Source organism: Triticum aestivum, chromosome 2D, assembly GCF_018294505.1.
Source record: "Triticum aestivum cultivar Chinese Spring chromosome 2D, IWGSC CS RefSeq v2.1, whole genome shotgun sequence".
Taxonomy (NCBI): Eukaryota; Viridiplantae; Streptophyta; class Magnoliopsida; order Poales; family Poaceae; genus Triticum; species Triticum aestivum.
The window spans coordinates 573,381,967-573,397,464 of NC_057799.1; the positions used below are offsets into that span (position 1 = coordinate 573,381,967).

Here is a 15,498-nt window from a genome sequence, read left to right on the forward strand (position 1 = left end):
CCCCGCATCCCCGAGCGCCTCCCTCCGGCCGCGCCTCCTCTTCCCCGAGCTCCGGCGAGCTCGAACAGCTCCTCTCCGGTGAGCTTCGGCCCGATCCAGATCCCATCCCCTCGTGCGTTGACTTTCCCGAACTCCGAAAATATTCCAAGTCATTTTCTGTCACAGCATGTGCCCATGTTCATATCATCATAACTCTCTGCATGTAGCTCCGTTTCGCGCGTGTAATATATCGAATTGTTCGTCTCGTGATGCTCTCAATTTTGTTAAATTGCACCATGTTTATTAGAGTCCATCTTGATGCCCAAATATCTGTTGCAAAAGTGCTAGTTGCTGTTATCTACTGGTTCTTAGCGGAACTTAGAGATTTGTTATTTTTGTTGCATTTAATCTGTGCATCTTATGGGCATGAGCTCTACATGTGTTTTGTTGTATGCCATGCCATCTTTCCAGTGGTGTATGCCATGTATTTTTGTGGTCTCTGTGGTGACTAGCACAAGCATGCAAAGTAGGCTCCGTAATATTTCTGATTTCAGGGACTCAGTAATTTCTCCAAGTCCTTGTCTGCTGTTATTTTGTTGTCATCTAAATTTGATGCTACAGAGAGATCCATGCATAGTTTGGAGATGTTCAGTAAGGATGTTTTGTATCTATTGTTGTAATTGATCCAATCCTGCCCTTGTTTGCATTTATGGGGTGCCATAGCATGACTCAATCTTGCTCTACTTTTGCTATAAAATATTTCTGGCAGATTATTTACGTGTTATTCAATTTTGCCCTGGGGTGCGCACGAAGATCTCTCTCCCTCTCTAGCTCGCTCGCACAACAATCCCCCAAGGAACAAGAGACATGAGGGTTTATACTGGTTCGGGCCATCGTTGTGGTGTAATACCCTACTCCAGTGTGGTGTGGTGGATTGCCTTGTAGGCTGAGGATGAACTAGTACAAGGGACGAACAGCCTCCTGAGGGGAGGTGTTCTTGAGATCGATGAACTGGTGAGGTGGCCTTGGTGGAATGAGTCCAATCCAAGATGAGATGCCTCCCCATGGTGGTGGCTAGTCCTATTTATAGAGGCCCTGGTCCTCTCCCCAAATATTAGGCGGGAAGGGATCCCACAACGGCCAATTTCGAAAGGAGACAACTAGTCCAAGCTATCCTTATGAAAGGTGGTCTTCCCCTGCCAAAGGCTCTGGTGGTGATGTAGCTGTGGGCTCCGCGGTGACCTCCGTCCTGCTAGTCTTGGTCTCGTTGCACCGATATGGAAACCTTTGCCTGATGCCTTAGGACTCCTCGCCTCCGCTTGCCTCTTTAGCACCAAAGGGGAAACTGGTACTCTGCGCCCGCTGGCGCTCGCCTGGCTTCGGTCATCATGGCTCACATCATGCGAACCTCGCGAGGTGCCTCCCGCCTTGATATATACGCTCCTCGCGAGCCTGCCTAGTGAGGCTGCCCCTGAGGAGGACTTGTGTCGTCCGCCTCACGAGGCTTGGCCCCTCGCGATGGTCTTGAGCGGTTGTTGATGAAGATGGGTCGTACCAGGCCGTTGGTGGAGCCAGGCCATGGGCCGCAGGCAGGCAAGTCTGGGGACCCTTGTTCCCAGAACGCCGACAGGTCCCAGCACCGACTTCCCGAACACTGACAACCCGGCCCCGTGGCCTTGTAACATTACCATTGTATCCCTTGGGGGTTTACCTATAAAATCCCCTAGGAACCCTCATGCACGGGGCGATCAGATCATCAGTAGAACACACACACACACCGGAAGAGGGAGCGGCCCGAGCCTTGGCCTGCCTTCCTTCTTCCTCCAAACAGCTCTAGGAGCGACTCTGTACTGTTACGCATAAACCACACTCGGCAGGACTAGGGGTGTTATCTCTCAGGAGAGCCCCGAACCTGGGTATGTCTTGCGTCCCGCGCTCGCTCATGCTGACCTCGCCTCTGGAGCCCACCAGTGCCCTCGAGCCCCCTCCTCTCTTTAGCCATCCCTTGGCATCTGCCGTGGCCCACCACGACAACCCGCGAGTTCTTCGTGTTTGCCTGTGCGTCTAAACATAGAAGGGGAGAAGAGAGAGAGAGAGAGAGAGAGAGAGAGAGAGCAGACATGGAACCCACCAGTAAGTGAAGGCGAATAGTACGTGCTAACGAGCCGGTCCCACTAATGTACTAAAAATAATATTAAAACATGTTATCCATTAAATAGGTTGTGGTAATATAAAAACATTATGCCAACAAAGGGGCGGTACAACAAACGTTGTTGTACTATGTTGCCTATTGACGTGCGGCTTGAAGGGCCTAGTCGCATGTTCGATCCTCGTCGTTTTTAATTTTTAGTTTATATATGGGTCCAAATTTGTTTCATGAGAGGTGGGCCCCTCAGTGTGTAGTTTGTAGCACTTTAATCTGCGTGAGGGAGTATAGAGTGTGTCGATCGAGGCCCGACCAGGGAGATATATCATTTGTGTGTGAAAGAAAGCGAGGTTAATCGAGACTTTGATAAAGAGAGCGAGATTGAGAGAGAGCAGACATGGAACCCACCAGTAAGTGGAGGCGAATAGTATGTGCTAACGAGCCGTTCCCACTAATCTGTACCTAATAATAAAGCACACACCGCTTCTGCTAGCTCACCCGTCGTCGGAGTTTTTGCAAAAAGGCCCTCCTGTTTTCGGTTGCACAGGGCCTCCTCAGATAGAACCTGAGCTGGCGGTCGCACAGGGCCTCCTGCCCCGGCTGCTGCCGCCGCCGCTGATCCGGAAATCATCGCCGCTGCGGTCGAAAAGGGGTCCGGAATACTGTCGCCATCGGAACAGCCCCCAATCCGGCCATCTTGTAACTGATATAACGACTCGGTCTCTCCGGTCAATGACTCGTCGCCGGAATAAACGACGGTCTCACCACCAGATTCCGATCTATCCTCAGATTCCCCTCCATGGATAACTCCCACGAAGGCACGCTTCATGACAGGCTTGACCCGGGCAGATCTCGCACGCTGAGCCGTCTCGACGAGGTCGGTGCAGATGTCTGGCTCAGGGCCCATTTCGCCGATCTTGCCAATGAAGACGTGTATGCCACCAAAGGGAACCCGGTACCCGTACTCGATTGAGCCGGCCTCGGGGCCCCAGCCTGCATCGTCGATGTAGAGCTTGCCGCGACGACTTTTGGTCATCCGGCCCACAGCGTAACCCTTGAGTCCTTCGAAATTGCCCTCTAAGAACTTGAAACCATCGTGCGATAGCCCCATGGTGGGCGCCAACTGTCATGGTTTTGTCACGACAGATGTCCTAGAGAAAGGACTTAGTCGTGGAGCCATCGCTACGGGTTAGCTTAAAGGGGTTAAAGCGGACAAGGGACGCAAGAGAGTTTTATACTAGTCGGCCCCCTTACGATGAAGGTAAAAGCCTACGTCTAGTTGTGATGGAATTGATGGGGTTTTGATGACCAGGGAGCGAATACGCTTTGCCTGAGTCCCGAGGTGTTGTCTGTTCTCCCTGAACCGCCGCCGGATCGTCCCCTTATATACATGGGTTGACGCCCGTCGGTTTACAGACTCCGAGGCCGGCTCATAATCGTGTCCGGCTCGGTCTCTGCTACCTCTATCTTACAACACAAGTTTACATATCAATGCCGGTTTGTGTCTACGGGCCTTATACCGGCTTTGGGCCCTGGGCCTTCATGAAGCGTCACCGTCTGTCTTCATAGGCTTCAGATACAGATGAACTACTTATGGGGTTAACCCGGCCTCTCCTGGCCGGTTTACGCCCAGTGGTAATATCCCCAACAGAAGTCGTGTGTCAAAGATGACGGAGAAGATGAGCAAGACGATACTGGACATGGTCATCTTGGAAACAATGATGGGACCTTGCCGCGACGAGGAAATATTTTAGTTACATTACATCGTTGGCATTCTTCCTATGACAGATAAAGTTATGGACACGGTAGAGGCTGCCGAGAGGAGTTCCCTTGCTGCAACCTCCAATGTTATTTCGGGTGCAGTGTCCAAGAGGTAAGAACATGAGCACCTCAAGCCATATGAAACCGTTTCTCTAGTCGAAAGTCATATTAGCATTTTGAACGTCGACTTCGCCAGAACGACGGCCTGCTCGCTATGCTCCCCTCAAGGTAGGCCGTTGAATAGTCTCTAAAAGTACTTCTATTTAATTCTTGACTATATGAGCTTATTCCATTCAATTCTTGACTATATGTAGAAAATATTACCCCGTCACCTAGAAACTTCTGAAACAATAACAAAAGCCTTTTGATATCTTAGCCCCATGCTTCTACTTTCTAAATCCCAGAATTGATGAGGCCTTGGTTAGTTTGGACTCACAGGAATGTTCAATTAGACTTTGAAATACATTAGTTGTGGAATACAAGCTATTGGACATTTGCACTTGCCTTATGAGTGTGGCTCATAATTCTTCAGCAGCATAACATCATATATGCATCCGTAACTTGCATCTATAATATGGATGGGCCATGGATGATTCTTCCTTTCGCCAAACTCAATAGTAAATCACGTTATGATGTTCTTTGTTTAAACATGGTTATGTACCTTCAAGAATTCCGCAACTAAAATAAAAACTGATTACCTCAAGGAGAAAATAGCAGAATTTATGTACAGTATGATGTAAATTTCACATATATTCTCAAGTTTGATGATAGGTCAGCAGTATTGCCTCGAAAAGCTACTAACGAGTAACGAGTCATAAGTGCCAAACTGAAGCAGGGGCAATTCGTGCACTTATACAAACTGAACACATTATATTTCTGATGAAACCTTTAACATTTAAGTTAATCTTAAAAATTAGAAAATGGATCAGCAAAGTAGCAGTTCATTAGGAGAACCGAATCAAATGAAACTAATTATGTTGTGCTGAATATTCTGCAGAAGCAAGTATTTGAGAGTAAAATTGCATTTTTCATCATCTCTGAACCCTTTTATTCTCCACATTTCACATAAATAATGCATCTTTCAGTTCAGATGGCATAGGAAAAACCATATGCTAGAAGATCATCATGCATCGACATTCCGCGTCATTGCAATGAAAGTTAGGTGCATTTGCTAAACAAAAGAAGCTTCCATAGTTCCTGTGTTCATAATCCGTTTCATTTAAAGAGTGTGCAGTCATGTCAAAATCATTGTCCCAAGCCAAGAGTGAATAGATGAAATTACTTCTATTACTGTGTTGTGTCTGTAGCTGCACATAGTGTGTGTTTCAGTAGCCATAGCAATTCGACAGCACCACAATTGAGAAAAAAAATGTTTTGCTACGTGTTGCATTTGTGGTGGTCTTACTTTAGCTTGCAACTAGCTACTAGGATTGCAACGGTCGACAAGTACTTCCACGAATACCATCAGGACTAAGGTTACTCTTAATTAAGCAGCTCACCAGATAACTTAAAGATTTTTTCCACATAAAAAAATAACGAAACTCCTTTTCTATATATGAACCTCAGAAGGCAACTTCCAGTAGACATACTGTGTAACACTCCTTTTCTACTGTATTCGCAACTCATCATATTTTTTATGATCAAGGGTAAGAATGTAGATGTTGTCAACTTGACATAAATGCTATACTTGCTGCAAGAAGAGTGGTGTCAACATTATAACAGAGAAGTAGATGTTTGAATTATTCTTGATTATTTGTGTTATGTTAATAGCTCTTTGCCCTATTCTCAACTGGGTATCCTTGCTGATTGGTCACCCGTCCATTGTACAGAAGGTAACCCTCGAAGGCGTGTTACACAGTGGCTCAGTTCATCGCCTTGCAACTAACATGTTCAGACACATGGTGATCAGGTGGACACGTGGTCACCGCCGGTGAGGGTGGGGAGGAAGGAAAGTGACGACATGGGTCGGATGCCATGTTAAATTTGTGCACATGGTTTCCTATCCTCAATGAGAGCAAATCAGTTTTGAAGATGTTTGTCATTGCCCACGTCCAAAACACGTGGAGGCAGGAGAGTCAATTAGCCCATGAGCTTGTTGGTCTAGCTAGAACAAAGGAAGATGCACTCCTTATTGGTGATGTCCCGGTGGACCTACGCTACAGAATCAGAATGTGCTCTGATAACCCCCCTACTCCTTTTTCTTTTGAGGATTATCCCCCCACTCCTTAAAGTAATTTTGTTACGCATTCTAAAAAATTAGGAGATGGACTTTTGAGGGGGTCTTGGTCCATGCTTATTAGGCTAAGGGTGTTTGATATTATTTTTTCTCCCGTTGCAACGCACGGGCCCTTTCCTAGTAAGAAGCAAAAGGTAACCATGACACCCTTTTCCTAGTAAGGGTGTTTGATATTATTATTAGACTAGCAAAAGAGCCCGTGCATTGCAACGGGAGAAAAAAAATCATAATCCCGAATGACCTTAACAACATTTTGCTGCATCACCGATAACATTTTGGCGAATATTTTTTTTCAATTTTATTAACATTTTTACACAAAGTTTTAAAAAAATCATGAACATATTTTATTTTTCAATAATTGTTTTTAAAATTGCGAGCATTTTTTTGTATATGATAACATTTTTTTAAAGAATCTACAAACATTTTGTAATTTATTGAACATTTTATTTAGAAATTATCATTTTTCAATTTTTTTGTATTTTTAAGTACCAAATTATTTAAAGGAGAAAAAACAAAAATAGAAAAGGAAAAGTAAAAATAAAAAAGAAACTTAAAAATAGGCCGCACACACATGAGCCGGCCCAAACGGGCGTGTTGTCTTCTCCCAGCAGACAGTATAGGAGGTCCCTACTACATGGGCCGGCCCAGGTGGGGTTCTCCCGTGTGAAACATTTTTATCACTTATAGGTGTCATCGGTAGGTTATATTTTGCAACTTTGGGGCAATATATATGACATACCGCCAGAAGCACTAATGACTTTATTATTATAGCAAAAGGGCTCGTGTGTTGCACCGGGTATATAAATAAACACTAAGCCTTTTTTAGAGATTCCAATATAGACTATATAACTTATATTTAGAAACGGAGGGAGTATATGCTTAGACAATTGAAAAAATACCACTTAAACAACTTTGAAATAATCAAACAACTATAGCAGAACAACATTGTTGAAGCAATTTCGGTTAAAAAAGATTTTTGAAACAATTAATAACTTTCTCAAGAAATAGAATAAGTAAAAATGGATATGCTATTACTTGATGTTCCGAGTTGCATGGCCTCTATACCGTTGTTGATTTGGCACATGGCAAGCTGAAATAATTTCTATGGTTGAAGTACAGTAGTGGTCAAAAGTTTTGGGATCAGATTTCTGATCAAAATTGATAAATAATTTCAGATTAAATAGTTCAAAAGACAATGCAATTAGATATCATCGTTGTACGCCAAACTTTCAGTATAAAAAAATTGGCGTTGTAACTCTGTTTACAAATCCACTTTCTTGTATTCAACTTTGACAAAATGTCACAGCTAGCAATAGTGTGAAATTAATGTTTTTGTCGCCATGCCAACAACAGTTTGAATAAAAGGAAAATAAAAATAACTGCATTCAAGAACGGAGGGAAACTTTGTCAAACTTGCAAACCTTGTGTTACTTTTATTGCTTTTAGCAAGTTAATGTTACTTGTCTAAGGTGTAGATGATATCTGAAGAGCTCACGGAGAAAGATGAAAAAATGTTAACTATACTGAGTTAACTATATATAATACAAAATCTATGCAAGGATTGACTTTTCTATACATCAACTTGCAGTTGATATATTCTGTTTATTCAACTAAAGTTGTCATTACAAGCTGCATCTTGTTCTCCTCCAAAAGAATACAAAATGTTAAATCCCAAGATCTCATCATGAAAAATTGTAAGCAATGGGATTCACAGGAGGGGCCTTGGGTTCACCCTGCTGCAATTCATGAATCAACGATTGTTAGAGAATCAAGTGCTATTATACCTCGACACAATGTATTCTGTAGTTACCAAGCTTTACTACAATTCAGAAAATTCTAGTCCAAACAGATTAACCAGCCAGGGGATACTGCAGAAATCCTACCCCCCGCAGTAGTTTGAGTGTTCAGGTTCACATATTTATGGACTACTTGAGAGTAAAAATAAACTTTGAAGCTGATATAGTATGATGACAACCTGAATAACAACATCAGGATGTGGAATTGCACTTAAAACTTGCTGCGTTTATCAATAGTTTTGGAAGAAAAATAATCTGTGGGGCTACAGGAGAGCCTAGAAGATGGTTCTCCAGCTCTTTGCTTTCAAAAGTTTTGGAGGCTGTTGGGTATGTCCAGAACTAAATGTGCCACTTCAGTTATGCATAAACACTCCATATGAGCTTCAACAACACAACCACCACATTAAAGCAGACATCATTTACATCTAGAACCAATAGTGTCAGTTTCAGTCTTCCACGAACACGACTCATAATCAGGAGTCCGATGATTTGAGGCATTCCCTTCACCATTCAAAATGTGTGTGTGTGTGTGTGTGTGTGTGTGTGTGTGTGTATCTAGAGGAACGACACTGGCAGCAGGCTAAGATAATCTATAATGCGGGTTGCCTGTGTAGATGCTCAGAGATAGAGAAAATAAATACCTAAAATAAAAAATCATCTAAGCGTCCCCTCTGTCAAAGCTTGATGCTAAGTATGAGTGGTAATTACATATTGAAAACACATTTGGTACTTTACCTCGTGCGGAGGAAAATACCCAAGCACGTGATGCACCTTCTGTCACCAATACCATATATCGACTGTGAAACAAATCATATCATCTTATGCTATCATCCAGCGCTGAAGATGGTCTAAGAGGAAGAGCATGCTCACCACGGTGACCTCGACGACGCCGTCCTGCTCGAAGAGCTGCACGAGGCGCTCGCTGCTAACGTCGTAGGGAAGGTTGCACACGTACACCTTGGCCTCGTCCCACAGATCCCTGTACTCCCATATATATACCATGAGAAAAGTGCATAAAATCTGGCAATCAAGAAAAATATAAGTGTTTATACTAAGGATTATCAACAAAAAAGATAACTCTCATATGTATTTAATTCAGTGCTGAAGAAGTGTTAGGGGGTCACTATAGAGAACCACGGAGCTAATGGTTGGACTTTTCATGGTAAATTTTGGATAAATACCTTAGATATATTATATGTCTTTATTTAATCATCATTAATTTATTTATAAAAGTAATAGATTGAACTTGGGATTTCCAAACATTTTGGCCTAAAATGTATATTTACTAACTTAGCAATGAACTAAAGAAATATTGGGTATAGGACACACTGTACTCAGACATGTAAATATGAGCACTTTGTCATGCATCATTCATACGAAGCTCATTTGTTTTCTTTCTTTATTTGCATTAGAATTTCTGAATTTAATGATGTTGTCAGTTCTGATCAATTAGTTGTTCCATGCTCGCACACATATTTATCAACCAACACCATGAGCCATCGTGCGAAAAAACTAATTAAATAGACTTATACACTACCCGCAAACTACATGATGGCAATGTGACTACCTTGTTGCCTGCTTGACTGCATACTGTAACATGGGTGGCAAAGAGTAGCTCTAATCGTGGTAGTCCTTGTCAGTTGCTGTGAAGAGAATCTCACCATACAAAACCTGAAGAGTTTTATTGAAACTCGGCCAGATGCCCTTCCCCAAAATAGTACTATTTTCTATTAAGAGAAGCATAAATGACAATATACAATGATTTGCATTTGCTAACTACTCTCATGAGCTGTTTGCAGCACTTTCTCATGTACTAAATAATGCAATCTATTATGTACAGAAGGCAAAAGCGTAAAGATAAAAACTACCAATACAATGTTTCAAAAGTGAGTTACTATAAGATGAGATCATCATTGGACGTTCAATCAAAGCAATTCATAGGATCCCCACTTCTAAAGATTTCAGTAAACGTTCTCACTGTCTTTGATTGATTACAACATATTTATGCCTATTGCTCAAAACTATTAGGAAGCATGTGCACAGAACAAAAAAAAACATCTACTTATCTCCATCTATCATGCCATGTAAGTTCGTTCCCTTGCAGTTCAGGTAAGACAAAAACAACCAAATTAAGAAATTGAACAGAGAAAGCCATCCTGCAGGAGCAGAGGAGCAGGATTGATCAATCAGTTGGGAATCAGTTAAAAAACAAAGAGGAAAGGGGGAGAGGCTAGGGTGGAAGTGAGCCCACGGGAAGGTGACGACTGGAGGAAGCACGGCGGCAGTGGCCAGAGCCTCCGCGTCCGTGTCGCCGTAAGCCTCAGCCGGATCCAAGGCACGCTGATTCTGACGCTGCCTCGCCTCCCGCGCGTTCTCCTCCTCCCGGCCGTTTCCCGCGGCGGCGAGGAGCGTGTTGAGCAGCCGGTCGCGGTCGGCGGCGTGCGCTCGAGCCGGCCGGCATGGGTCCGGAGCGCGGCGGCCTACGCCTCGGCGTCCGCGAACCGCGCGCAGAGGACTCCGACGGCGCGGGGAAGAGGGCGCGGCGAAGAGGAGGCAGGCCAGGGTGCGGGGAGGACGACGCGCCGGAGGATGGCGTGGCTGAGGATGCGGGCCGGCGGCGGGGAGGCGGCGGATCCATCGGTGGGAGGCGCGGTCGCTCGAATCGGGGGTGGGGATTTTTATCTGTCGAACGCCTGCACGGGTGGGGCTGAAATCTGAAACGTTCTTTTCCACTTATTTACCGGACTGCGGGTTAATTACTTAATATCATAGGGTTTGTTTCGCAAAAAAGCCACGACGGTGAACCCGACAAGCTGAACCCGTGCTTTATTATTATTATTATTATTATTACTAGCAAAAGGGCCCGTGCGTTGCACCGGGAGAACGAAATCACATGCCCTGACCCAATAAGAATCAATCTTAGGAATAGCCAGTCAATCGGTACACCCACAATTGGTACACCCACCATAGCTTCTGATCATGGCGTTTTAAACATAGTGGTACACTTAATTCAGAAGCCGCAACAACTACCAAGAAGGCAATCAGCTCGTATGAGGTTTTACATTGTGTTACAGGTGGCAAATTGTCTAAAAGGTTGCCACATCACCACTGATGCCAAATGAAAAAGTTATTACACCGGCTTCACATCATATGGCACCGTCCAGTCTGAAAGAAGGAACCCAGGTTTAGATAAAATGCTATATAAAATCATCACTGAAGCATCTCGAGCGAGTTCTTCGTCCGTCGAAAATTTCCTTTGTTCTCCAAATCAATTATTTCTATGGCTGAAACCACCACCCCATCATATTTTTATGTTCAGTTTAGCACACATAGTTTAGTAGTACAACACAGAGAAAAGCACAAATGTATTTAGAACTGAAAGTGAATATAAGAAGCATGACCATATTGTTGGAGATTATTAATCCAAGTCCTATAGAAAATAGAAGTGTTGAAGCAGTCTGTACACAAAGTTGCAAACCCATCCGGATGAAGTAGTCTATAAGTAGTTACGGATTGTAACGAGCTGACGTTAAAACTGAAACCAGAGCAGACACACAATTTCTCTCTCAAAAGAAAAAAATATCATTATTATAGCCAACTACATGAATTTATAAAAACAGAAGTGAAAAGAAAATCAAGTCACAGATGAATAAATTACAACTACAGATTTAACAGTACCTGCACTGTGTTAAGGTCAAATTGATTCAATTGATACTAACATTCAACATTTCTTTTGAAAATGTCTAATGCTTATAGCCCGAAAGCTGAAAAATTCTTTGCATATTGTTTTATTTTTTTGGAGCTTATACATGTATGGGTGGGTGCATCAGTTCGGGTTTAACTAAGTAAACATCTTAATGTTGAAACTTTTGGTGAAATCGTATCACAAAGAGGAATACTTATGCAAATTTCATCAGTGTAAAGTGCCTTATTGCTGGCCTTCCGCTATGATTGCAAGAATCAATTTGCCACCAAAAAGAAACCCCCAGAGACATATGTATTTAGACGATGCTAATGTGCACTGTACAATGGTAGAATAAAAATCATCTCAAAATTAGGTTCAACAATACATTAATTAGGTTTTTTTAGGAGCAATTACCTACTCACGTCCATGTTCACAGTAGTGGAAAAAGGAATATAATTTCTACTAAAGCAAACTACTATGCTTCCTGTACTAACCTTGGGCATTGCTCGAATGTTTTAGAGTCTGCTTGTGTCATTCTTAGTTACAAAATGCAACCAAAAGTGTAGTATTTAGAAGCAACGGGCGTAACTTGCAACAAAATAACTATTTGTATAGTAAATGGCCTAGTTCACTAATCAGGTAGAAACTGTTCAGGCAGGTTGTCCTTGAAGTTCTCCATGTCGTGAGCATAACTTCATTGGCTGAAAAAACTGATGATACACTTAAAATTAACAACCAACACTATGCTAGTATAAAAAAACAGTAAGTCTAATGTTTCTTCCAACGAAGGATCACCCCCATTGCTATACCAAACTGAGGCTCTTTCCCTTTGTTATACAGAATAACAAAAAGGGCTATACGCCCCGCTTTATAAATAAAGCATCACACCACACAATATTCCAAGGATGCTATACAGAATAGAGCACTACCTTACGAACAATTTCAGAGGACACTGACCAACAAATATTGCAGTTAAAATTTTCAAGTTGTGATCTCTGGCGCTCCCCGGCTTGGTTGTGATGGTCGTGGAGCACAGCCAGATCCTAGTCCTCCTGTGGACGCTGACGCGCAGATCCGACCATAGGCGAAAGAGGCCATCGACCAAGAGAAACAAATCGATAGTGGCCTAGACCATGCGAGCCCAGCGTCCTGGATCCCAGGAGCTATGGCCTTAGTGGCGACATGGAGATCTTGTTCGATGCCCGGCAGAGGAACACAGCTAGCAAAGAAGGATAAATAGGAACATATTTCTCACCTTGGAGGTGTTGCTGCTGCTGCACTGAATTGTTTGAACTTTGCTATCTGTACCTCCTTGGAAACTCGAAATATGCAGATGTTAGAAAGCTTATAATTTTTATATGATGATTTTAAGAGAAGGGGAAAAGAGTATCAAGAATAGATTCGCACTTTTGGCTGTTAGCCATTACAGGCTTGAATATATCTATTTCTGTATGTGCAAACTATCATAAATCAATAATAGTATTATCGTTTAGCTATTCCATGGAACAATTTCTCTGAACATTCTTGCTTCAAAGCTGTCAGAAGTTCTAGCTATGACAAAAACGTGTACTAAAAGTTCTCACAAATAACAAAAAGTAAAAAGGCATATCAAGACAGGAAGATGTTTGTTTGACCAAATAGTTACCACTCTCTGAACCATATCGCCAAAAATGAGCAGGAACATGGTCGTGAACTCATCCCCAGTGATCTCTCTTTAAACCAAAACTCCCTGACATATGGTGCTCCCACTCACCTTCCTGCCACTGAAGAAAACAATCTAGATGTAGAACCCCGCGAGAGGTGGGGAATAGCAGGGGCTTGCGAGGGAACCACTCCAAATCGGCCTTGTACACCTTGAACGCGGAGCATCCATGGTTGCTCCTGTAAACGAAGTACGGCGGTGAGATGAGAAGAGCTCAGAGAGAGAGAGAGAGAGAGAGAGAGAGAGAGAGAGAGAGAGAGGAAAAAGGAGCACGGGGGCAAGGGGAGAGACACAGGAGACCTGGGCAGCTCTCTTTTAGCAAACATGGAGAATAAAGGCATGAGCCTGTGTATTTCCGTTGTCAGTCTGCTCCACGCCTCCACATTGGTCAGCTCTTGTACTCTATATGGACTACTACCATATTTCTGAAACTTAAGAGTGCACAGATTAGGCCCTTCACGGCTCCCACTTAAACTGAACATCTTTACATCATGAAGCATCATTCTTGAACAGTAAGAAGTTTCAATTGGATCAAACTAACAACACATAAATACAAATCACATAATTACTAAATATCATAAATCCAGACCAGATTGTCAAGCAATAGTACAATAGCAAAAGTACACGCTGCGAATTACAACAGCAAGGGAGCATGCTACTTCCAGGATATTCATGATCTGATTATACAAAATCTAGTACTCATGTTTATAGGATGGGGTACCTCTTAGATGGAGGACTCGCGGATGGCGTTCAAATCCTACTTTCCTTTTTTTCTGAAAAAATAGCATCTTCTCTGATCTAGAGAGAAGAGATAACAAATAGTCAGTTCAATATGCAAGAATTTAGAACATACAAATCATCTTCTATCTATTGTATAGGGAAGTACTAAGCAGCAACAAAACTTCCATCAGCACACACGCAACACATAGACACACGCACGCAGCGGCAGGCAAACGCACACAGGCTAAGCACACAGCAACACACACTCACATCACGCGGTCACCTCGGGCGTCCGGGCAGAGTAGGTCATGGACGAGGAGGTGAGGGTGGACGCGGCTGGAGCCAATCCGCCGGCCCGCCGGTTGCCGGCATGTACACCGTTCGTCGGAGTTCCCATGGGTCGAGGCAGCGACTTATAGAGAGAAAACCCTCGCCCGAGAGTGGATCCTGCCGATCTCGTCCGGATTCCGCGACCGTGGAGCGAGGAGGGGCACCGTAGAGCGGAGGGATATGGGGTCGCGGCGGGGAAGGAAACCCTCGCTTTCTCGTGCGGGGCAGCAATTCCAACGACCGATGAGTCTGGGCTGCTGCTTATGGAAACGTCAGGCCCATCCCAATAACGTAACGACAGAACGACCGCGGAACAATAGTACCACATCGGATGTAGAAAAATAATATAGATAAAAAAACTAAAAGCGTAAATTCACGAGAAGAAGCGTATTGTGACGGTGAACCTGACAAAGTCAATCCGTGCTTTATTATTAGGGAGAGATTAGGACTAGCACATATGCCCGTGCATTGCAACGGGAGAAATTAGTCTATACATCAAAACAACATCCGAACGGTGGTGTACGGTGATGACACGGAGGTTCACGCCAAAATCTAGATAAATGTAGTTATTTTTTTGTTTCTCCTAAAAATCAGATTATTTGCATGAAGAAATGATGGGTAACGTAATAGATGCACTATTTTTTTCTATTAAAAAATTACAGACTAATAGCACAACATAAAAATCAATGAGTTTATCCCTTCACATCGAACCACGGGCCTCTGCATTTTCTATTTATCCCATGTCAGCACAAACCCATATAGACAACAGCAACAAAACTTCTCATAAAAGACAGAGTTGAACCAAGTTGAGCTGCAGTCTAGCTTCGTGTGGTAGCATAAATTGGGACGGCTCATGTTGTGCGGTGGTAGCATACACTGGTACATCTCTTGCTGTGCGGGGTGGGTTGACGGCAGAAGTCTCGCGTCTCACAACAGCAGCAACACGTGGCCTAGCAGTCGGAGTAGGAATGCAGCTTCGATCGTCAGAGCGTTCTGTGGTGGTGGCGGACAGACAGAGCATGCAGCGGCAACCTTCGGACCTCATCTTGTTTAAATACTCTTTATGCAGCCCATAATCCTCTGCCTTTAATTACTGAGGTAGCCTACAAATCCTCTTTCTTTTAAATTATGGGGCAGCCCACA

The 15,498-nt window shown here is 43.5% G+C and overlaps 1 protein-coding gene and 1 long non-coding RNA gene across 4 annotated transcripts; both read right to left on the reverse strand.

Moving 5' to 3' along the window:
• Positions 1 to 7,624: 7,624 nt before the first annotated feature.
• LOC123055950 (uncharacterized) lies at positions 7,625 to 10,886 on the reverse strand. Its single transcript, XM_044479746.1, has 5 exons — positions 10,812 to 10,886; positions 10,170 to 10,642; positions 8,789 to 8,897; positions 8,654 to 8,715; positions 7,625 to 7,858 (listed from the first exon to the last, which is right to left on the reverse strand). Exons 1-5 carry the CDS (start codon positions 10,884 to 10,886, stop codon positions 7,831 to 7,833), a joined length of 747 nt encoding a protein of 248 aa, XP_044335681.1. The 3' UTR covers positions 7,625 to 7,830.
• Positions 10,887 to 10,894: 8 nt separating this feature from the next.
• Positions 10,895 to 14,597, reverse strand: LOC123050063 (uncharacterized). Of its 3 annotated transcripts, none has more exons than XR_006423703.1 (5): positions 14,296 to 14,597; positions 14,027 to 14,103; positions 13,606 to 13,736; positions 12,859 to 13,484; positions 10,895 to 12,752 (listed from the first exon to the last, which is right to left on the reverse strand). It is a non-coding gene; the product is annotated as an uncharacterized lncRNA (long non-coding RNA). The 3 variants fall into 3 exon arrangements; XR_006423701.1 differs by having other exon boundaries at positions 10,896 to 12,752; positions 13,606 to 13,730; XR_006423702.1 differs by having other exon boundaries at positions 10,899 to 11,202; positions 13,606 to 13,730.
• Between the last annotated feature and the right edge of the window lie 901 nt (positions 14,598 to 15,498).

Excerpts from the sequence above, each read along its gene's own strand:
- LOC123055950 (XM_044479746.1), bottom strand. The coding sequence starts at position 10,886 with ATGGTGGGTGTACCAATTGTGGGTGTACCGATTGACTGGCTATTCCTA. Across the intron at positions 8,716-8,788 it reads GCGTCGTCGAGGTCACCGTG|TCGATATATGGTATTGGTGA; the intron begins GTGAGCATGCTC and ends TTTGTTTCACAG. Across the intron at positions 7,859-8,653 it reads GGTATTTTCCTCCGCACGAG|CAGGGTGAACCCAAGGCCCC; the intron begins GTAAAGTACCAA and ends CATGAATTGCAG.